The sequence below is a fragment of the Nannospalax galili genome, unplaced genomic scaffold (assembly GCF_000622305.1).
Source record: "Nannospalax galili isolate Female #2095 unplaced genomic scaffold, S.galili_v1.0 scaffold933, whole genome shotgun sequence".
NCBI classification, from domain to species: Eukaryota; Metazoa; Chordata; class Mammalia; order Rodentia; family Spalacidae; genus Nannospalax; species Nannospalax galili.
This window is the reverse complement of record NW_008333281.1, coordinates 325,149-348,498: the sequence shown is the minus strand read 5'-3', so window position 1 is coordinate 348,498 and position 23,350 is coordinate 325,149. Positions and strand designations below refer to the sequence as shown.

General features: G+C 53.7%; 1 protein-coding gene across 1 annotated transcript in view; it reads left to right on the top strand.

Moving 5' to 3' along the window:
- Irf8 (interferon regulatory factor 8) overlaps positions 1 to 9,477 on the top strand; it is a 21,698-nt gene extending 12,221 nt beyond the window's left edge. The window contains exons 5-8 of the mRNA XM_017796858.2: positions 1,285 to 1,374; positions 5,538 to 5,918; positions 6,888 to 7,003; positions 7,560 to 9,477. Coding sequence (XP_017652347.1) covers positions 1,285 to 1,374; positions 5,538 to 5,918; positions 6,888 to 7,003; positions 7,560 to 7,736 — 764 coding nt within the window. The 3' untranslated portion in view covers positions 7,737 to 9,477. The remainder of the gene's footprint in view (positions 1 to 1,284; positions 1,375 to 5,537; positions 5,919 to 6,887; positions 7,004 to 7,559) is intronic.
- Positions 9,478 to 23,350: the final 13,873 nt, after the last annotated feature.

Sequence of the window (23,350 nt, the reverse complement as noted above, 5' to 3'; positions counted from 1 at the left end):
AGGCCAGGGACGCCACAGTTCTCAACTGCCGTCTCCTCCACAGCATACACATCTTTAGATCTGTTGTTCGGTTCAGACTCTAGGACCCTCCCAGAGCCAAAGACAGCCAGGGCTTCAGGAGGTAGCAGAGCCCAGTGGGTGGCGGGCAGTGACTGCACCACTAGGAGTTGTCGTGTCCTGTGGTGCCTCAGTTTATTTATCTGTAAGTTGGGCATACCAGAACCTGCCCTGTGGCGTCAGGAAGCTAAATGAGGTCCGTTCTTTTCTTAGTGTCTGGGAGCTCACGGGGCTTTCAGGTCCTTAGACTCTGTCCTCCTGGGTCTGGCTTCAGCCTGAGCTGCCCTTCATGCTCACGGGCACCTTGGGGGTCCTCCTTCACCTCTTCCTGGCTGAGGCAGGTGTTTCCAGGAGGTCCTGGCAAGGCCTGCAGGCCTCAGAGGTTCTGGGTTGTAGGTGGCCGTGTCTGCTGAGGGGCCCTGGGCAGCCTGGTGCCTTTGGCTTTTGGGGAGGCTGGGGAGGAGCCGGGTCCCCCCAAGACAAGCCCCGTGGTAGCCTGTAGTCCAGTGACCTTTGGGCCCAGCCTTCAGGGTGGGACAGAAGGCTGCAGGTCCTGGTCATTTGGTGTTAGGACAGGACCCCATGGTGTGAGGACAGGACCCTGTGGTGTTAAAGACAGTATCCCATGGTGTTAGGACAGGAGGATAGGACCTTGTGGTGTTAGGATGGGACTCAGGACAGGATCCCATGGTGTGAGGACAGGATCTCATGGTGTTAAGACAGGACTCCATGGTGTTAGGACAGGACCCCGTGGTATGAGGACAGGATCCCATGATGTTAGGAGGTAGGCTCTCATGGTGTTAGGAGGCAGGATCTCATGGTGTTAGGAAGGGATCCTATGGTGTGAGGACAGGATCCCATGATGTTGGGATATGATCCCATGGTGTTAGGATCCCATGATGTTGGTATATGATCCCATGGTGTTAGGACGGGATCCTATGGTGTTGAGACAGGATCCTGTGGTGTGGGGACAGTATCCTGTAGTGTTGGGTTAGGATCCCATGGTGTTGGGGACAGGGTCCCATGATATTGGGGAAGGGATCTCATGGTGTTGGGGAATGCCCCTTCACTCTGCTGGCTTTTGTGTGGGAAATGGCTCTGCCGCCCTGGAAGAGAAGACAGTGAATTGAGTGTGAGCCTGTGGCTGAGCCCTGAGCATGCACAGAATGGAATCTGTCCCTGGTGACCTTCCACACCCTGGGCATTTGGGTCACTCCCCACATGCAGCCTCAAGCCACATAGGAATGTGCTCTCCGCTTCCTTCTGCAGGCCTGCCACTGCTGACCGGGTACGCCTCCTACGACACACACCATTCAGGTATGGGGTGCTCTGGGCCGGGCATGACACGGGCTTTTCTTGAGGACAGCCTGATGACCCATGTGGGATGTGAGGTCCTGTGGACAAGCATGACCTGGGCTGGAGTTTGAGGACCTCCCCCTCCTCATGCTGTGTGGTTTGGGAGCAAAGAGGTAGCCCAGCTTTGCTCAGCCTTCCCTTGAGGAGGTCCTGGTCATGCCAGAGGGTCCTGCACAGGCACAATCACGCACGAGCGAGAGTGTGCTGCCCCACTGTGGAGGGACATCAGGCTCCTCATCTGTGAAATGGGAGCCGCGGTAACACCTGCCTCCAGGAGTGTTGTGGAAGTCTGTGTGTGGCAGTCACTGAGGTTGTCTAGCAGGGACACAGCTGGTTAGTGTCACGCACAGCCCCTCCAGTTCTGCAGTGGGAGTCATGATGGTGGCTATAATGATGCTGAAAGTGCTGATGGTGATGATGGTGATAATGGTACGGATGGTGATGTTGATGATATTGATGGTGCTGGTGCTGATACTCATGATGCTGCTGCTGCTGCTGCTGGTGGTGGTGGTGGCTGGTGTTTGTGGAGCACTTTCAGGTCCCTGGGTTAGGGCTGACCCTCCTGTGGGCTCTTTCCCACCTCCCCTCTAACCATCTCTAGGTTATAGAAATGGGTTACTTCCTAATTTCTAGGCTCCAGACCCTGGGTGGTGCAGCTGACAGGCCCCCGAGTGGGGATTTGTCCCAGGTGTTCATCTTTATTGTGGCCCACCATGGGCACAGGTGGCCTCTCTTTACAGCCTTGTCTGGTCACATGGAGGACCCAGTGGGGCTCTGGGAGGAAGGTGCACCAGGGACCATCACAGCATTGGCAGGTGCTTAGCCAGTGAAAAGATGAAGGAACAGCACACTGCTTATATAGTACCACTCTGTGTGCTGGGGATCATTCTAGACTAGGCTGTAGATGACTCTGGGCTTGCACAGTCTCCTGATATATCTGTCTCTAAGCCTGGGCCTCTTGACGACACTCAGAAGAGGCTCTGGACCATGGGCTGAACCTTTGGCCTTGTCAGTGCTGGGCTGTGGCCCTGAGAGTTCGCTGACCAGTGCATTCTGGGGGTCACCGTGGCCGGGCCTGGCACTGTGGCCATGAGGGAGAGGTGAAGTCATGCAGTGAGGAGGAAGTAAGTGGCCATGAGCCTTGTAGAGCTGACTCAGCACATGTGAAGGGAGAGAGGTTCCCAGCCTCTGTGTGTGCAGACCATCCTGAAATTCCCTGTGAGGAGAGCAGGAGTTCTCTGCACTGTATGTGCAGACCACCGTGAGACCCTTTGTGAGAAGAACAAGGTTGCCAGCACCACGTAGGCAGATACCTCTGAAATCCCCTTCCAGAATGCAGTTCACACGTGGTCTCATTAGGTAAGTCACAGTCAGGGCTCCTGATTCCTGACTACGGAGATAACATAGAGAGTGAGATGGGTGGTGGGTGATGGGGACAATGTAGAGAACCTTGGGCCTAGGCACGCCCGCAGCAGACCATGCCCTGTGGAAGCTGGTGCTTTGGGCCTGCGGGCCAGGCTGGCTTGACTTCCTATTTATCCAAAGAAGACAGAACTCTGGCTCTTTTCATTTATTTGTTTTTTGAGGCAGAATCTTACTTTGTAGACTGGGATGGCCTTGAACTCATAGCTCTCCTGCCTCAAGCATGAGCCACCACATCCCACGAGGTCTGACTTTGTGTGTGGAATCTACCCCAAGAAATGTTGGCAGCCAGTTTCCCTCGGTGCCACCCACTGTCAACCTGTCCAAGGCTGCCCGCTTGTTCCCAGCCTGCGTGTCTGCAGGGAAGGAGCAAACAGTGAGGATTTTGTGTCTTAGCATTTTGGCGAGAACTGCAGCCTGCTGTGAGGAACAGAGCCGGGCTCCCATGGGGCAGCTGGATCAGCAGGGTCAGAGCCCTCAGTTCATCTGCAAAATGGCTGCAGTGACCAGTAGCGACCACAGGGTCAGATGTGTGGATGAGCCCAGAGTACCTGGTTCTGTGACTGACAGTCCTGTGGACCAGGGATTGGGGTTCAGAGCCTTGGACACCTCCTTTATAGACACCGTCCTGTTTCCGTGCTCATGTGGTTTCCCAAAGCCCCGAAAAGCTGTTGCTGTTGCTGATGGGCGCACTTGTCCCAGGCCACACAGCTCGAAGGCAGCAGTGCTAATTCTGTAGTGATGCTGTGCGGATGGTGATGGTAGTGATGGAGATGATGCTGATAATGTATTTTTAAAATACTATATTATTTTTACTTTATGTGTATGAATGTATTGCTTGCATGTAAGTGCAACCGTGTTGTACAGTGCCCGGGGAGGTCAGAAGAGGATATCAGATCCCTTGGAACTGAAGTTACAGACAGCTGTTAGCTACTCTTTTGGTGCTGGGAACTGAACCCAGGTCCTCTGCAAGAGCAGCCAGTGGTCTTCACCGCTGAGCCACCTTCCAGCCTCATGATGCTGATAATATTGATGGTGCTTATGGTCATGGTGGTGATTGAGGGTGATGTGCTACTGCCTTTAGTGGGCATGGGAGTGAGGTGGGGTGAGCTGCTGGCATCCTCTGTGGCTGCATCCAGAGTCTTAGAATCTCAGTGGCAGGGTGGTGAGCCTGTCCTGTCTGGGTATCTTGAGACATTTTGTTCCTGGGGGTGGTGAGGGATTTTGGTACTGAGATGCCCCAAGATGACAGGGTGAGGGGCACAGGTGAGCCTGGGACATAGGTGGGTACCGGCAAGCACAGGGCACGGGAGCACAGCGATAGGAGTGATGGGAAGGTGGATTCTGTCGCGCATAGTGCTTGCCTGCTTTGATGTGCCCAGCCCCGGGGGAGGGTCTGAGGACTTGAGTGCATCAGCCCGGCTGACACAATGTCAGGTGCCCTGACAGGAGTAACCAAGCCTGGCATGACCTTCAGGGACGCCCTGGGACTGGGCAGCCTGGACGCTGTGCCTACAAGGAGTTCGAGACTCTCCAGGCCGCTCATGGAGAATCGTGTGAGCTTAGCGCTGTCGCTGGAGCCCGCCTCCATGCTGGCTGTGCCAGGGCTGCTGGGCTGTGAGCTTGCTTTTCCTTGTTCTTCACCTTTGAGTTTACCCTGGGGGAGCCTGCTGTCCACGTGAGAGGGCTCCAGTGTGCCTACCACACTCAGGAAGCCAGAGGTTGGAAAAGCTGAATACAGTGTGCCCAATAGTGCAGGTTTGGGTCTTCATCCAAAAAGTGAGTTGGGATTGTGTGTCAGTGGTCTATTGGCACCAAACCGAAGCATTTCTCTTTCTTCTAGAATTTATTTACTGATTTATTTGTTTTGGCAGCACTGGGGCCCAGGACCTGGCCCGTGCTGGGCAGACACTATGCTTCTGCTGCACCCTAGTCTGAGGCGGTGAGCGGGCGGGCTGGTGTATGTGCGTACACCCTCCTGTGGAGTTCCCCTGGAGGAGCCTGCTGGTCTGAGGGCTTCCGGCTCTTTCTGGAAAACAGGCTTGGGAGCTTCTGCAGTGGTTTAAACAAAATCCGGGGGTCCTTTGGGATGACACTGTGATCATCAGTGGATTTTCCCCTCGTTGTGAGTGGAAACAGAGTCACAGGCTTCACGAGATGCCTCACCTCAGCTTCAGCCTGTGGAAGGTTCCAGACCTTGTTCACAGATCTGCGTGTCTGCATGTGAAGGTGCATGTGTGTATACACGGTGCATGCATGTATTTGGGCGTGCAGGTGTATTTGTGTGTGTGGGTGCATGTTTGCGTGTGTGCACACAGGTGCACGTGTGTGCATATTCACGTGTGCACCACAGGGTCCACCTGCCACTGCCTCCCAGCACTGGGATTACAGGTGTAGGCCATCATACCTGGCTTTCTTTTAAATGTGGTTTCTGGTCCAGCTCACATCTGAGTTTGCATGGCTGGTCCCTAACCTTTACGACTGAGCTGTTTCCCCAGCCCAATCTTGTACTTAAAGTTAACTCGGCCCTGACAGCATCTGAGTCATCTGCTCCCTTTAGTGTGGATCAGCTCCCGCTGATGGAAACCACTTCTAGAATCTTCTCCATAATGTCCAAGACACAGGGATGTCCAGGTGGAGGAAAGGCTGGGGCTTTGGGCCGGAGATTGCCCTTAGCTCTGACAGCTGTGCTCCCCCTGCAGGTTTCTACCAGATGGTGATCAGTTTCTATTACGGGGGCAAACTGGCTGGCCAGACCACCACCACCTGCCCCGAGGGCTGCCGCCTGGTGCTCAGCCAGCCGGGACTGCCCAAGCTCTGCGGCCCCGACGGCCTGGAGCTGGTGAGCTTCCCCACGGCCGACATCATTCCCAGCGAGCGGCAGAGGCAGGTGACCCGAAAGCTGTTCGGGCACCTGGAGCGAGGCGTGCTCCTGCACAGCAGCCGTAAGGGCGTGTTCGTGAAGCGGCTCTGCCAGGGCCGTGTGTTCTGCAGTGGCAACGCCGTGGTGTGCAGGGGCCGGCCCAACAAGCTGGAGCGTGAGGAGGTGGTGCAGGTCTTTGACACCAGCCAGTTCTTCCGAGGTCTGTACCCGCTTCAAGGGAGCACTCATACCCACCTCCTCCCCTCGCCACCTGCACCCGGGACATGGGACTGTCTTGCGGGGTGGGGGTCTGGGACAGAGGTACACTTTGACCACCTGCACTTTCTCTCTGAGCAATCTGGGGAGCCTCTGCCTCTGTTTCCCCAGGGGAAACAGGACAGCAGGGCTGAGGTAACAGCTCAGGACTGCTCTCTGGCTGAGAGCTGGGTGGGGATGTGGTCTCCAACCTCACCCAGCCCAAGTGTAGCACCTTACTTTGGCAAGGCTCCCCGGGAGGCACATGTGATTCATGGGCGTCAGGCCCTCATCTCACGGCCTGCATGTGACCCAGGATAGCCATGAATGTGGCCCAACACATAATGGAAAACTTATTTAAAACATGACTTTTTTGGTTCAGCAGGGCAGGTGTTTAGACCCTGCCTGCATCTCCCCCAAGGCCAAGTCCTGTCAGCAGCCCCCACTGGGCACTGGCTCCCCCCCACCTCCTGTACCCTCTGCTTCTTATCAGGCTTAGAGTTAGTGTTTGTTTTGAGAACTTGTAGCTGTGTTCATAGTCCTCCCAGCTTTGAGGTGAGGCTGTCCGGCTGCTTTGGGGACCTGAGAAGCCATCAGAGGCATCAGGAGGCCACAGTCCCCAAACTCAGGTGTCCCCAGCATGCAGGGGTTGAGGTGCACGGCATGGAGAGTGGGTTTGTGCCACGGGAAGGCTTTCAGATTCAGGGCCGATGAGCCTGCCAGTCAGGCGTCGGGATGTGCGCCTGTAGTCCCAGCACCTGAGAGGCTGAGGCAGGAGGGTGACCTCCAGTTCCAAACCAGCTTGTGCTACAGAGTGAGATCCTGCCTCAAAAAACCCAAACAGGTCCCCTAAAAAGCCCAACAGTGTTTGGGGCTCTGCACCCCAGCCCCGCCCAAGGCGCAGGGACTCACTCACTGGTCCCTGTTTCTCCAGAGCTACAGCAGTTCTACGCCACCCGGAGTCACCTTCCTGACAACAGGGTGGTGCTGTGCTTCGGAGAAGAGTATCCGGACACTGCACCCTTGCGCTCCAAACTCATCCTTGTGCAGGTGAGAACCAGCGGCTTCGGCCCGCACCCTGACCTCCCGGGCCTTGTTTGTAACTGGCCAGCTGTGCCTCATGTGAGAAGGTACATCAGGGACCGGGCACCCCGTCTGTGTGGCGGATGCAGAGGCCGGCCAGATCCGCACATGGCTGGGACGTGGGCTCTTGCCATCTCTGTGTGTGCTGCCCCCTCACGTCGGGGCTCTTAATCTGTTTCCTCTCCTCTCCCCACGTCCCCCATTTCTCTCTCTCTCCCTTTCTCTTCAACCTGGCCTTCAGGTCCGAGGGCAGACTAGATGAAAAGTCCTCGTTTCACTCTGGCCCAAGGAATGGCTCCCACCGTAAATCCCCAGCCTTGGCTAGCTAGGTTGGGGCAGTGCGGGGAGGCACACTTAGCAATTTTGCAGGAATACTGCATCCCTGGCTCTTCACGTGGTACCTGGGCGGGGGGTGTCAGAGGCTGCCCGGGGAGGGGAAGGCCCCGGTCACCACTCGCTTCGCCTCTGACCCCGCACACGTCTCCCCTCCGCTCTCCTCTGACTCTGCACGTGACCCTTGCAGGTGGAGCAGCTGTATGCCAGGCAGTTGGTAGAGGAGGCGGGGAAGAGCTGCGGTGCTGGGCCCCTGATGCCAGTGCCCGAGGAGCCCCAGCCAGACCAAGCCTTCCGGATGTTTTCAGATATCTGTGCTTCACACCAGAGACCGTTTTTCAGAGAAAACCAACAGATCACCGTCTGAGCGTCTTTCCCACGCACCCCACCCCGAGAGACTTCAAGCATCACGATCGATTCTTTGTCAGACTTCGGAGACAAATGTGGACCAGACTGCCCAGGGTCCCTGCCCTCGCTCCTTGATTCAGTCGGAGCATCCTTTGGGGGCCCCCAAGTGGGGCCAGAGTTCTGGGCAGGTGCAAATGTGGAAGCTTTCCAGTGCTGTGGTCAGAGCCTGTGATCAAAAGTTTAATTTTTGCATTTTCTTCTTTATCGTTAGTGCCCGTGATTCTTGCTTTGTGTGGAGTTGTGCCACTTTGGGAGTGTGAAATCAGCCCGTGACAACGAAACTGCCTTTTTCCTCTCTGCCTAGAGCTGGGCGTTTCTGACTCCCCGTGCTTGATTCTACACGAAGTGTCCTTTAACTGTCCAGCCTTTAGATAAGATTAAAAAGAGCTAGCTCCGAGCTTCCCTCTTGGAGGTGTGAGTCCAACTGGTGGCCTCAGGAGAATGTGCTGTTTCTCCTGGGGTCAGGGGCTGGGAGGCCACGCACATAGCCAGGCACACCAGTGTGGGATCGATTCCTCAGACGGCGCAGGCTTCTCTTTTGGAGGAAGCTGAGAAATAAAAAAATTACATATATTTGTTTCTGTAGTGAAATCATCCCAGGAGCCCTTTCTAAGTTGTCCTGACCCACTTTAACAATATTTGTATTTTCATGTGCCCTGTTGTAAATCGCTTTGGACCTTTTTCTGTCAAGTGAGTGGATGTAATTACAAGTGCAGACACTTGGTGGATTGCACATGTATTTGATTGTGGCTCAGTTCAGTGGCCAGTCCTATGATTCAGCAAAAATCAGAGTTGAAGGGAGAGTCTGAGCATAGATTTGGCAGAGCTCACTCCACTGACCAGCAGAAAAGGCCCATTTCCCACTCAGCACAGAGCAGCGTACCTGTCTATAATGGACTCTGACCGAAGAGTGGGGGGAGGTACTTAGGGCTGTTTATGTCCCTGGCTGTCCATTTGGGTTCTAAGGAGTTTAAGTCGCTTTTAACCTGTGATTAGGAAACGTTTTAAGAGCTGAGTGTTGCAGGCACCTGGGAACAGCTGTGGGTCTCGAGCAGTCGGTGCAGGCATCAGCTTGGCAGAAGTTGGGCTGCAGGGTGCAGGGGGTCACCTCCAGGACAGCTGCCCAGGGCGAGCTGAAGCTAGTGAGTTTATTTGGCCATCAGAGCTCAGCAGGCACCCATGCCCAGTGGGTGGGGCACAGGGAGCATCTTCCCTCTACCCCATCCTGGAAAAAGGGGGGAGGGAAGGAGAGAGAGCGAGCGAGAGAGAGCACAAGAGAGCTTTATTTCTCCTCTGCAACCTGCCCTGGTAGTCCTGCCTGATGTGCCCAGAGCCCCACAGTGAAGGGCAGGCCAGGTCTTCCCTGTTCCCTGTGGGTCTTAGATGTAGGAAGGTGCCAGGGTTTGGGAGACAGACACAATTAACCAATGGCTCCACAGGCCATGGCTTTTGACCTGGAAAGCCAAAGACCATGAGCTACTTATGGCTATCCTGAAAAGATGGAGGTGGATCAGGAGAAAAGACAGCCGCCAGAGTGTGCAAATACGGAAACCCTGGACTGGCTTTTCTCCTGGGCCTGTTTGCTGAGTGCTTGTCAGAGGTGATTTCCTGCCCCAGTGAATGTTAAACCAGACCTGTAATATGTCTAGTGAATATTTATTTTTGTATCCTTTTAAAAGTTGATCTTATTCTTTATTAAACTAAAACTCTGTTTCATAAAGGAAATGTGTGCTTTTTTTTTTGGTCTTTTTGAGACAGGGTCTCCCTGTAGCCCTAGCTGTCCTGGAACTCACTATGGAGACCAGGCTGGTCTCCAACTCACAGAGATCCGCCTGCCTCTGCCTCCCAAGCACTGGGATTAAAGGTGTGCGCCACCACACCCAGCTGTTGTTTAAATCACTGACAAATATAATTGTCACATAGGCTCACAGGGACTATTTCCTGCTCTCTGGTGCCAGGATTATAGGTGCACACTACCGCAACCAGCTTTTTACGTGGACTTTGGGGGTTAAACTTACATCCTCAGGCTTTCATAGTGAGTCCTTGACAAACTGAGCCATCTCCTCACCCTCACACCTTTATTTTTAAGATATTTAATTTTTATTTTATGTAAATGAGCGTATTGCCTGCATGTATGTAAATGTACCCATGTTGTGCAATGACGGTGGAGGTCAGGAGAAGGTTTAAGATCCCCTGGAACTGGAGTTACAGATGGCTGTCAGCTGCCATGTGGGTGCTGGGAACCAAACTGGGTCCTCTGCAGGAGCAGCCACCTCTCCAAACCTCCACACCTTTATTTTTTAAGACAGCATCTCTTACCAGCATGGGGCTCACTGATTGGGTGAGGCTGGCTGGTCTCCACCACCCCAGTGCTGGGGTGACCTGTGTGCACTGCCTGCTGCTTTCTTGAGCATGCACTTACCTCCTGAAAACTGCTTTCATGTTTAATGGCACTAAAGACATTATTTTGCTCATGAATTTGTTTGTTTTTCTGAGACAGGCTCTCATGGGACCCAGCCTGGCCTTGAACTCCTGATCCTCCTGCCTCTGTGTCCTGAGTGCAGGGTCACAGACATTGGGGGGAGGCATCATAGGCATGCTCCACCTATGTACTTTGCAAATCAGAATGTGGACCGGTGACATGGCCTTGGCTTTTCTCTGCTCCCTATGCGGGATGTCAGCCAGGAAGACTCACATAGCCAAGGTGACTTCGATCCACATCTTTGCTCACATTTCTGGGGCCCAGGTTGGTGATATGGTGTCAGAGGAAGCTGGAATGGGGGTTGGGTCTCCTCCCGACACAGCCACAGCTCAGTTCTCCCCTTTGCTGTCCCCACCACCTACCACCTTGCAGAATTTTATTTTCATGTATTTTTTAAAACTGTGGGGGTGGTGGAGCGATGGCTCAGTGGTTAAGAACACTGACTGTTCTTGCAGAAGACCCAGGTTCGAATCCCAGCACCCACATGGCAGCTTGAAAACTGTCCGTTAACTCCAGTTCCAGGGGGTCCGACAACCTCTTCTGTCTTCCTTGGGCATTGCACGACACAGGTGCACTTACCTACATGCAGGCAATGCACACATACACATAAAATAAAAATAATAAAATACTTTAAAAAATAAAAGCGTGTGTGTGTGTGTGCACGTGCGTGTGCATGTATGTGCGTAATATATGCCATGGTGCAAGTGTGGAGGTCAAGAGGACAAGCAGCGGGAATCGGTTCTCTCCTTCCACCATACTGGTTCTGAGGATCTAACTCAGGTCATCAGCCTTGGTGGCAAGCTCCCTCACCCTCTGAGCTGTCTCACTGGCCCCTCATATATTTTCAAATTAAAATTTCGGCCAGCTCCCTGGTTTTCCTGCTCTTTGCTGGCCCTGGATTCCCAGGCTGAGGCTCTTTCTTCCATCTCTGGGCAGTGGCCTGGGCCCTGCCCGCTGCACTGACACCTTTCCTGTGAGCCTCTCCAAGCCTGACTGATCTGTTCCTGGGTGCCGCCTCACAGGCTTGAGTTGGGGTTGACTCCAGGAGGTCAGGCATGGGCTTCCTGTGCTGCTCCTGCCTTGTCCCTGGAGCGTGGCTGGGCCCTGGCTCCTCTTTCCCTGGTGCTCTGCTGGTTTCTTAGTGACAGTCAGAGCAGTAACAACAGAGCCAGCTTTGGGTAACAGGCTATTTAGGACCAGAAATGCCCAGGGTGAACCTCCAGTGTCACCTTGGAGAGGGTGAAAGAGTTTCAGGAGTTACTGAGACTCCCATGCCTTCATTTCCCCTCATATAGGACCAAGGTAACATGTATCAGCAACAATGGTTGGCAACAGGTAGCGGTTCACCGGTGTGGCTCTCTTCACGGAGGACTGGGTGGGGCCTGGAGGAGCTGGGTGGGGCCTGGTTCCAACCCAAGCCCAGCACTGTAGAGGGGAGGTGATGGTGTCAGGCCGGAGACCATGTGGCTGCTGCACGGGGTCCTGCTGAGGATTCTGGCATGGGTGAGGTCCAGTCCTGCAGAATCTGCCTCATGTCAAGACAACCAGCCGTGTGTCTTGTCCACTGGGCAGGAGAGGCACTCCGGTGTGGGAATGCTGGTCTCCTCTTACTTACATCGCACAGGTGTGGGCACCAGCAACCTGGAAGGCCCTTAGTCCCTGCCATAGGGAGCCACTGGGACAAAGCAGGCTGGGAGGGGTGGGTCGGGTGAGGTCTAGGTTACCTCGTGGAAGCAAAGGAGGAAGGTGTGGCAGTCACCTCTACCCAGCTCGGCTCGGGGATTTCGTTCAGGTTTCTGCCCCTCAGTTTCCCCCTTTGGAGGGGCAGTCAGCTTCGTATGTATGGAAAGCTTGGAACAGTGCATTCTTGATTTGTCATTAAGTTAAATGCTTGTACTATGTACATATATACACACATATATGGTTAAATACTTGTACAATTAATTCACCAATGAACTATAATGTCCATGGTTCAATAAATACATGTGTCAATCAATGTGTCAAGAAATAATGATGTAATTGTCATTGGGGTGAGGTGGCATACCCTGTGACCCCAGCACTCAGGAAGATGAGGCAGGAGGATGGGGAGTTCTAGGCCAGGCAGGGCTACAAAGTAGTGAGACCTCAGGCTGGAGAGTTGGCTCGGCGGTTAAGAGCACTGACTGCTCTTTCAGAGGACCTGGGTTCGATTCCCAGCACCCACATGGCGGCTATGAACCATCCTTAACTCCAGTTCCAGGGGATTCTGAAGCCCTCTTCTGACCTCTGTGGCATTGCATGACATGGGTGCACTCACATACATTGCAGGCAATACACTCATAGACATAAAATAAAAATAATAAAATATTTTTTAAAAAGTAGCGAGACTGCATCTCCAGAAACCAAACCAAACAAAAATAATGGAATTATCACTTATTGAGTGAGTGATGTGTAGAGTTATTTGACTCTCTTTAATTATAAATGCTGATTTAGTTGTATATCTGAACGACTGAAATGATCCCATAACCGATGGTGTCTGCGCGGTCCCGCGGCTCAGCCTGCCTCACCCGCTGGCCTGCTCTTGCTCTCTGATCTCAGCTCCTGACTCAGAGCCTGGACGACTGTGGTGCTGCTTTGTTTTGTTTTTCTAATTTGTTTCATCTCACTCTGTGGTTCAGCCTGGCCCCAAACAAGTGACAATCCCCCTGCCTCAGTCTCCCAACTGCCAGGATTGCAAGCCTGCAGTACCACACTGAACTTCCAAGGTGCTCTGTAAATGTGTGTTGAGCCGGTGACTGGTGTGTGGATGTGGCAAGGCGGCTCTGATTGTCACAGGCAGGAGAGGCCTGTGTGGTACTGACTGTAATCCATGTAGAGAAAGGATCTGGGGACAACTCCTGCTGCTGGTATGGCGTTCCTGAGACAGAGATGTGATTCCTCCCCCAGTAGAACTCGAGGGTGACCACACAGTTTCTTTCGAGGTCAGCTGTCCCACAGCAGGAATCACAGAGACTGTCCCTAGAGAAGCTGAAATAATTTGCCTTCCGTCAGCCTCTCCTGTGTGGTAGGAGGGAGGCAGGCCAGGGAGGGAAGGGTGGAGTCGGGGGTCTTGGGGTGTGCGGGGCGAGGTGTGCAGAGGGTAGCAGGGTTTCCTGAAAGCTGCTAAACCCTTATACTGAGGACCTGGTGGCTGCCATACTCTGCTTTGCTTTGCTCTGAAGTGTGAGGGCCAGAGGGGAGAGAGAGAAAGGGAAGCTAAAAATGTCCTGTCCCCCTACGGAGAGGGAGGGACACCCTGGATGCTTATTGACCAGCTTTGGGGGAGAAAAATCACAGTGCGTTTTGCTGCCCCAGATGCCCCTCTTTCCTGTCCGTGGGTTCTGCAGGGGTCTCCCAACCTCCTCTTGAGCTCTGCGTCCGTCTGGAGTGAGGCGTTGAGCAATCAGGCTGGTTAGAGGTCCTAAGCCCAGAATAAAGCAACTGTTGCCGAGGCCTGCACATTCACCCTGGTCCTGGCAGAGAGAGCACGGTACTGGAGGAAGCAGATGGCCAGGCTGCGGGATGCTTCGTAGCAGTTCAACTGCAAAGCCTGCTGGGCTATTGCATCACGGGCCAGACAGGGCTGTAGGACCAGGCAGGGACCATCGGACTGAACCTCAGGGCCTGAGGGAATGTGGGCAGCTTAGGATGTGTGACTGTCCCCAGAAAGTCAGCCTCAGAGTCTGCAGGACCTAGTTCAGTCCCAACTCCTAACGGGTCAGCTGCTGCTTGCCCCTGAGGAAATGGCTTTCCCTCTCTGAATCTTTGTATCCTCTAATACAAACCACCATTCCTGCATCCCATGGGACCCTGACCTCCTTGGGGATGCTGGTGGACTGAAGTCACCCTGAGCGGTGTACAGACAGTTCCTTCATGCTGAGGCACTGGGGTCAAGGTCGGCTGTGACCATGACACCCAAACCAGGGGCAGGAGCTCCACAGCTCTCACTCCTCTTCTAAGGCTCTGTCTTTCCTCTGGGTGCAGTGGTGTCACCGTGTGCAGTGGTTAGGTAGTCACTGACGCCCTGGACCTTGGCCTTGGTCCTGGGCTGTGTCTGTTCCTCCTGGCTTAGCTGGCCTCACCGGGTCTCCTCTACAGGTCGGTGACTGACAGCTATGTGGCCATGTCAGCTCTACACAACCACTGGGCACACCAGAGAGCTGCAGCCGGTCTCTCCCTGTGGGCAGGTGACAGGGCTGCAGTTGGGAGGCCGCCCAGTGTGCGTGGGGTCTACTGAGGAACTGACAGGATCTTCCCCAGAGTGTTCAGCATCTGAGCCCGTTGTGTTGGGTGTGTTTTCTCTTGCCGTCTGCCCCAGGACTGAGCTTCCCGGGACGCCCCCAGGCCCCAGCAGGGCCCCAGTAGCAAGTCAGAGAGGGGGGAGGTCAGAGGCATTGAGCAGAGTGTCCCCAAGTCCACCTGTCCCTCCCCAGGCTACAGCATGTCCTCCCTGTTTCCACTGTGAACCTCTACACCACCTTCCTCGGGTCCCCTAGACAGGAGTCTGTAATTGGGGTACAGACCAACCTGATCACCTGCACCAAAGGCAGAGCCTGGCAGTCATAGCAGAGGCTGCACCTTGTGTTCCAGCCTGAAATGCGTTCACCAGACTCCTGGTGGCTCTGCAGACCTGTCCCCCGGGGAGGCCTGTCCCCCGTGACCCCGCACATCTCCTCTGAGGAGCCTGTACTAAGTATGTTGACTGCTGCCCACAGAACCCTGGCTCCTTCCACCCCATCAGGACACCCCGTGAGGATGGTGTCCTCCATTGAAAACTGTTGGCCAGAGCCAGTGGAGTGGACACTGGGGTGTCAGAGCCTAGGAGACACGACATCACAGCATAGGATGGAGGTCAGCCATGAGCTAAGGAATTCAGGGACTCCAGGGGCTGAGAATGGCAGGGAAACAGACAAAAGGTTCTGGAAGGAACTGACGTCCCACTCTGTAGCTCCCACTGAGGACTGTAAGAGAGAGTGTATGCTGTTTTAAGCCACTTCTGCTGCCGTTTGTCCCGAACCCCAGGACACTTGCACAGACCCATGGTATTCAGAGGAGGGAGTCAGGATCCTCAGGGTGGATGTTAGGGGCTGTGTTTCACAGTGGGGTGCACCACCACCACACCTCCTGACTCAACTTCTCCACACCCGCTTCTGTTTCTCCAGCAGGCCTGACCTTCTCACTGGGAGCCACTCAGCCCAGCACTCGGGGACAAGTGTTGGAAACCCCAAGGTTGAAAATAGCCCCGTTCCTTGCTTGGTTAGGTCTCTGCTCTCGGCTGCCGCAGGGTGCCGGCTCGCAAAGCCACTTCCTTCTGCCAGTCTTGCCACCCGCCTGGCGGCTCCCGGGGTGCTGCTGTCTGCCCGAGCTCCCAACCATCTGGGGGTGGCCCAGAGGCGCTGATGGGTGGCGATTCCGCTCCTGTTCGCAGCCTGGCCGGCCTTTTGGGGACGGGGGGGGGTAGTGCATGTTCCTGCCTTGCCGGTCCACAGTCTTCCTGGTGTTGAGGTTCGAGATGGGAGTTTCTTTTCTCGGGGTGTGAGATCCAACACTGTGGTGTCACGGCCAAGCCCTGAAACCACAGCAAGCGCAGGCCCCTCTCAAGAAATTTCCTTCTCTTCCCTCAAGTTCTCAGAGCGCTTGACCCAAAGGCAGGTTGTCACTGGAAAATGTAAATGACACCATCGGACGTTACCTTAGGTGTGTGGGAGGAAAAGTTATTTTTAAGAGAGGCTTGTAATTTCTCATTTCACACAAGGTTGGTTTTTAAATATCACAGGGGTGAACAATTGCCTGTCGAAAGGTGAGAGACAGTGTCTTCTGAGGGCTTGATGGAGATGGCCAGAGATGTTTATTGACTGAATAACCAAAGGAATGGACATGTGAGAGATTGAGTTCCTGGTCTGAAGTGACTGGAAGATTCTGGAAGGTTCCAGAATCTTCACACCCTCTTCTGCCGAGGCCAACCTGTGTGCTCATCTGGAACCGTTCTCCAGGTGGCTGCTGATGCTCTGTCTCCTGGACCAGAACAGTCACCCACAGGGACCGCAATCCTTTTCAGCATGGTGGGTTCAATCTCTGTGACCCCCAGAGCGGACTCTGTCAGTCATGAGCAGGAAGACACTGTGACAGGTGGTGTCTCTTTGAGAGAGCATCATCCCCATTACTCAGATAGAGAAACTGAGACCTAGAGAACAGGTTTGGGTGACAGACCAGATAGCATGGGAGCTGGCCGCATGGGGACATGGTGCTTGGCCTGCATCCTGTGGGCGTCCTCACCACGGAGCCCGTGCTGTGTCAGGTACCTGTCTTCCTCTGTGTGATTCAGGGGCCAGGCCCATCCTCACACTCAGCCATGACCCCTGGTCATCTGCGACAATGGTCCTCCCTCAGGCTCTTTGACAGTGATTAGCTCAGGAAGGGCAGTCATCACAGCCAGTGAGACATGAGAAGGCGATCTGCTGGGGCTTCTGGGATGGACTTTTACCGTGTGGTGTGTGCAGAGGGTCAGATGGGGGATGGGCTGCCATCTTGTTGCCCATCTGTGGGGGTGGTGGCTGGTGGAGATGGGGATGACAGAGCTCAGATGCATTGCAGGCTCCTGGGGTGGGGATCCCTGTCCGTGGGGCAGCATGGCCTTGGGTGAGCTCTTCTATCTCAGCCTCTTAGGGACATTGTCAGATCCCACACCTCCTCATCTTCTGGTCAACAGCAACCTGAGAGGACTGTCCAGCCCTGTGACACGACCCTCCTCTGTCATGCAGGGAAATCCCTTCTTGTGGTGTCTGCTTGCTGGACTGCGACGTGGGACTCCTACATGCCATGCCTTGTGACTGGAGCAGGTGTCACCATGCGAAGCTAGGCGGGTTCAGCATGGCCACTGTTACCCAGCTCTCCTGCGGGTCAGCATCTGGCTCTGGTCCAGAACCCAGCGCCTGGGAGCATGCATTAGGCCAGCCTGGTGCCCTGGCACCTCGATGGATGGGTGCCAGGCTGTTCAACCTGGTATTTCTCCCTGGCTCCTCTTAGCTGGTTTGCAAAGTTCCCAGAAGGCTTAGCTACCACTGCTGTCTCCCTTGAATCTTCTTGTCCATGAGCCCTGTCCCCTGGGCCACTGCACAATCCTGAACCACCTATTTTAGCTGCTCAGTGAATTTGTGAGATTATTATTACTGCCACTCCCAAGGAAACAGAGGCACAGAGAGGTTAAGTGGCTGGGCAAGGCCACACAGCAGGCTGGACTACCGCAGAGTTCAAACCCAGGGTCCTGTATCTGCTGTCATGCTCCTTCACAGAGGCTCAGTGCAGAGTACATGACAGTACAATGCTTCATTTGATGTAGTGTCAGTCGGAATTTGCAGCCCCAGAAGCGAGGTGTCACCAAGCTATGTGTGGAGGGACACTCTTGGCAACTTGGTCTGGGTCTCTGGCTATGTGTGTCTGGAAATCAGATCCTGGAAGGTCAGCAGACCAGGAACACGTGTTTGGAATGGAATCCTGAGCCTGGCAGCCTTTTTTTTTTTTTTTCTAGAGCCCTCAGTCTCATGGTCAGTGGGGGCTGAGCATCCAGCCCAGTTCAGGAATCCCAACTGCAGCCTTGTGATTGGTGGCCACTCAGCACTGTGAGTGCCCAGAGCTACTTAAACCAGTCATGAACCCAGCCCAGGACAGCTGCATGTGGCATTTCCTCTCTAGGGGATTCTGCCCAAGTGTCCAGGTAGAGCAGGTGTCACCCTCCTGTGCTTTGGGGGCCCTCATGGTTAAAGCTTTATCAGCAGGCTAGAGCCAGAGTCTCTCTAGACTGATCCAGCATCTGAATTTTGTGATAGCTCAGTGGGTAAAGGCACTTGCCACTGAACCTGGCTACTGAGTTCCGTCCCCAGGACTCACATGATGGAAGAGAGAACTGACTCCTGCAAGCTGTCCTCTGATCTCCACACACACACACACACACACACACACACACACACACACACACACAGAGGATAAATAAAGAAATATAATAAAAAATGAAAAAATATCAGGGGCTGGAGAGATGCTCAGCAGTTGAGCGCTGGCTGCTGTTGCAGAGGACCTGGGTTCTGGTCCCAGCACCAACATGGTGATTAAAAACCATCTGTAATTCCAGTTCCAGAGGATCGGACGCCCTCTTCTGACCTCTGTGGGCATTGCATGACACAGGTGCACTTACATACATTTAGGCAATACATCATACACAAAAAATAAATAATCAAGGGGTTGGAGAGATGGTTCAATGGTTAAGAGCATTGGCTATTCTTGCAGAAGACTTGGATTCGAATCCCAGCACTCACATGGTGGCTAACAATTGTCCCTAACTCCAGTTCCAAGGAATTTGACACCCTCTTCTGTCCTCCACAGGCATTGCATGATGTCATGACATGGGTACACTTGCATATATGCAGGCAATACACTCATACACATAAAATAAAAACAAATAGCCAGGCATAGTGGTGCACACCTTTAATCCCAGCACTCAGGAGGCAGAGGCAGGCGGATCTCTGTGAGTTCAAGGCCAGGCTGGTCTACATAGTGAGTTCCAGGACAGCTGGGGCTACAGGGAGACCCTGTCTCAAAAAGACCAAAAATAATAAATAAATAAATAAAAAACTAAAAATAAAAACAAATAAATAAAAGAAATAATAATTTGTATACTGTTTTAGATTTATAGAAAAAAAAGGAGACATTAAGTCCAGAGGGCTCCCACATGCCTACACCCAGCTTCCCCTTCTCTCTCTCTCTCTCTCTCTCTCTCTCTCTCTCTCTCTCTCTCTCCAGATGAGCATAGGGTTGCATGAACCAGCCAAGTTCTCTTCCTCTGAGCTCCAGCTCCCTCATCACCATCTCTCATGAGAATGACCTGTACATCACCATGAATGAACCAAACTTTATTTTGTTTTTGTATTTCTTTATTTTGTTAACTAATTTCTTACTTTCCTCACTGCCTCAGTGTCCCCTGTGTCTTTTCCTGGGACACATCACCACCCCGTGTCCCAGCTGGTGGTCACATCTCCTTAGCTGTGACTTTCTCAGCCTGACTTGGATGGCCTCGACCGTTTTGAGGTGTTTTGGGAAAGGTCCCCAGGTGGAATTATACCGTGTTTACTGTTTCAAACAGGATGCTGAGGCAGGCAGATTGCTGTGAGTTCCAGACTAGCCCAGTCTACATAGGAATTTACAGGCCAGTCAGGGCTGCATAATGGGAATCCTATCTAAAAATAAAACAAATAAAAATAATAAAAATAAACTGGGTTGCTGGGTTTCAGAAAGCTGGGCATGAGGTACCCTCTGCTCACATGGACAGTATGGCCCCTCGCGGATGCTGAGCTTAGTCACCTGCTGTCTGGGGTTCGTCAACCTTTTCTCGGGAAACCAATGGGACAGGCTGGGGTGGAGGTGACTCAGGTGCTGGCCCTCTGCCTCTGAATGTGGGCTCTGCCAGAGCTCTCTTGTGGTCAGAGGCTGAGGTCCCTCTGTGGCCTTCTGGGCCCATGGTTTCTGGGGTGTCCAGCAGTTCCTCACCTACTGGTTTTTGAGGGTACCACTCAGCATGTCAACCCGAGCAATCTTTCTAAAGGCTTGGGAGCGTGTGGCTCATGGCCTGTGACACCGTGCCTGGCCCTGGTCTCCACCTGAGCTCCATCTCCCCCTTGCTTCTTCTTCACCTGGGGTCTGGCCCACTGGAGGCTTCCTTTCACTTATCCTGGAATCCCACCCCTTCCAGTCACCCCTGGACCTTGGCTTCCTCCCTCCTTCCCTCCCTCCCTCCCTCCCTCTCCCTTTTTTTAAAGCCTGCATCCAGAGTGCGTAGCACTGATGAGCCTTCTGCAGGGAGGTAGCAAGCGCAGCCCTGGCCTGTAAGGTGGGCACAGGGGAGGCTGTGGGGAAGACGGGGTGGCCAGGGAGTGGACGAAGCTCAGGCAGGGAGCTGGGGATGGGTCTGTCCCAGAAATGACTCAAAGGAGGCATCCCTTACTATACCGAAGGAGCCCCAGATGGCTGGAAGTGGCCAGATGTCAAGGAGGTGACTGTTGTACCAGCCCCGGAAAGAGCAGGCATGATGCTCAGGAGTCCGTGGCTGCGCAGCTGCTGCAGGGGGCCGGGGGCGGGTGGTCGGGCTCATGCTGCTCCAGCTGCAGGCAGGAGCCCCATGACAGATGATCAGTTTGTCCCCTGTGCAGTCAGGAGATCCCAGGACTTCTGTTTCTCAGGTCCACATGAAGGAGAAGGGAGTAGGTCCAAGCACTGGCCCCAAGTGTGAATTCCTAACACTGCTGACCCAGTCCAGCATCAATGTAATGGCCAGAGAAAGGACCAAGAGAAGAAACGGGGTATCTAGCTGGCATTGGGGGTGATGGGATCACCATGGGGGCCACAGAAGCAGCCTGAGGAGCCTCCAGTGCAGGTAGGTGTACGATTAGCCTGGCTGTGGCTCCTCTGAACCCTCATCCAGATTAGGCTTCGATGCCTTCTCATGACCATGTCCACACCCGTAACACAACCACTAGCTTGGACCAACTATGTCCAAACCTGTATCTTCAGCTCCAGTGTGAAGCTCGAAGCTGTCCAGGGAGTAGCTGGGACTTCTCAGCTGATGGGGGTGGGGTGGGCAGCACCTCATAAAGTCTCCTCTCAAATCCCACACCCAAAGCCTGTCCCTCTGCCTGACTACCACACCTCAGCCGAGGTCGGTTGGGTCACTCGGCTCCCTGTAAGCTGCTGGGGCCTCACAGCCATCTGGGGCTGCAGCTTCCCCTACAGACATTTGACCACCATCTGATCCGCCACAGCAGCCCCCAGCTCCATCCTCCGCTTGGCTGAGGTGTGTGGTAGGGTGGCCTTGAGTCCCATGGAACAAATGACGTTGGCACGGGAACTGGGGCAGTGGCCCAGCTGGTCTTTACCTTTAGTCTCTTGCTCTGATCTGTGGTCTACTCAAGAGCCAGAGAAAACGTTCTAGAACGCAGCCCCTTCAGGCCGGTACCTGGTTCGGCTCTCTACCTCCCCTTCAGTGCGTTCTGCACTCTGGGACTCCCATACGAAGTGATCCATGGCCCCTTCCTGCCCACGTGCCCTAGGCTCCCTCCTCACTGTGTCTCCCTTGGGGGCCGAGGGCCTGGCTGCCCTTCAGGACAGCTTTGGCTCTGCTCGAGTTGCTGCAGATAAATAACCAGGCTTGTGGGGTTTCAACTCCAATAGTCTTTCTTCTTAGTGCTTTAACCAGGCCTGGTGTTGAATTTGACTCTCTGTGTCTCTGTCTCTGTCTTTCTCGGTCTCTCTCTGTCTCTGCCTCTGTCTCTCTCTGTCTCTCTCTGCCTGTCTCTCTCTGTCTGTCTCTCTCTGTCTCTGCCTCTGTCTCTCTCTCTGTCTCTGTCTTTCTCTGTCTCTCTCTCTCTGTCTCTCTCTCTCTCTCTCTCTCTGTCTCTCTCTGTCTCTGTCTCTGTCTCTGTCTCTCTCTCTCTCTCTCTGACAGGGCCTCATATAGCCCAGGTTGTCCTCAAATTCCCCCTGGAGTTGGGATGACCTTGAATATCTCACTCCCCTGCCTCTACCTCTGGAGAACTAGGACTTGGGTGTGGCCATGAAACCTGGTTTATGCAGTGCTGGGGCTGGAACTCAGGGCTTCATGCAGGCTGGGCAAGCACTTCACCAGCCGAACGCCATCCTCAGGCTCCCGGTATCTATTTTTTAGAGAACCTCTTTCAGTTTCTGAGCACCAGGCCCACCAGCCTATGTTCATTCTGAGCAGGCCACTGGGCCGGTGGCTCTAGGATTGGATCCAGAATTGAGGCGCTGTTTTCCAGCGCAGTGCTGATTGTGGTGGAGGGAAACCATAGTGCTGGACACCGTTGCCAGATTGCTGGTATATACAGATGCTCTTGATAACCCGATGGGGTGGGTGCCCCACTTTACAGATGAGGAAACTGAGACTTCATAAGAAGTGACAAGCTGCCGGCCAGCACAGCTCTGTGTGGCTCAGGACACTGGGTGCCCCTGAGGGACAGCAAGGTCTCTTCACCAGGCCTTTGAGAGTGGATTCTGCTCACAGTCTGTGACTAAAAAGCCACACTCAAAGATTCTGTGAGGCAGATTGACTGATTGAAACTTCAGTGCTGAGTTTCATGAGAGGGCTCAGTGGTTAGAGCACTGGCTGCTCTTGCAGAGAATTTGGGCTTGATTCCCAGCACCCACGTGGTGGCTAACACCCATGTACACCTCCTGACGCCCTCTTATGGACCCCACATTACACACACACACAGTGCACTTACGTACATGCAGGCAAAACACTCACACACATAAAATAAAAATAAATAAAATTTTAAAAAAGTTGCCATGATTGTGGGGAGCTGGAATGTTGAAGAGGAACTGAATTATCATGGGCTATTTTTAGCTCTCTAGCCATTCATTGCCTACCTCTGTGTGGGACCTAACAACTTTGGGACTATTAGGGAAATCCTTGGGAGCATACACACAGACTCCTAGATCCACCAGACTAAAGGCTGACTGTCAGACGGCATCTGAGGTCCTGGCTCTCTTGTGATCCTGACAGCCCAATGTTTCCACCTATGTATTTGAAAAATGCTTCGATTTATGATTTTCTCTGTTCTGTTACCATCAAACATCAGGAAACCATGACCACATCGGAACGTGATGTGGAGGGTGACCTGAATCCATGTTCCTAGGACATGGTCACCTGTATTCAGTTTCAGGATAAACTATGGATGCTGTGTTTGCTCTGAGCTGAGAACCATGCTTTTGCATCGACGGGCCTGTTCCCTTCCGTGCACAGGAGACCCTGGTTTCGGGGATCAGCGTTGGCCTTGGGGCCCTGCAGCCAGCCCCCCTCCATCCCTGCTCATCCCATTTCTGTTTCTGCTTCTTGTTCTGAATTTCGTTCTGCCTCAGACTCTCCTACCTTGATGCTCGCTCCGGATGGGAGCAGAGCTTGGGGACCCTGTCTGTCGAGGTAGTTCCATAGCGTGGCTCCCGAGATTACTCACACACCTTTCTGATAAGAAAAGTGAAAAGGGAAACTGAGGACCCGGCCACTTCCTGAA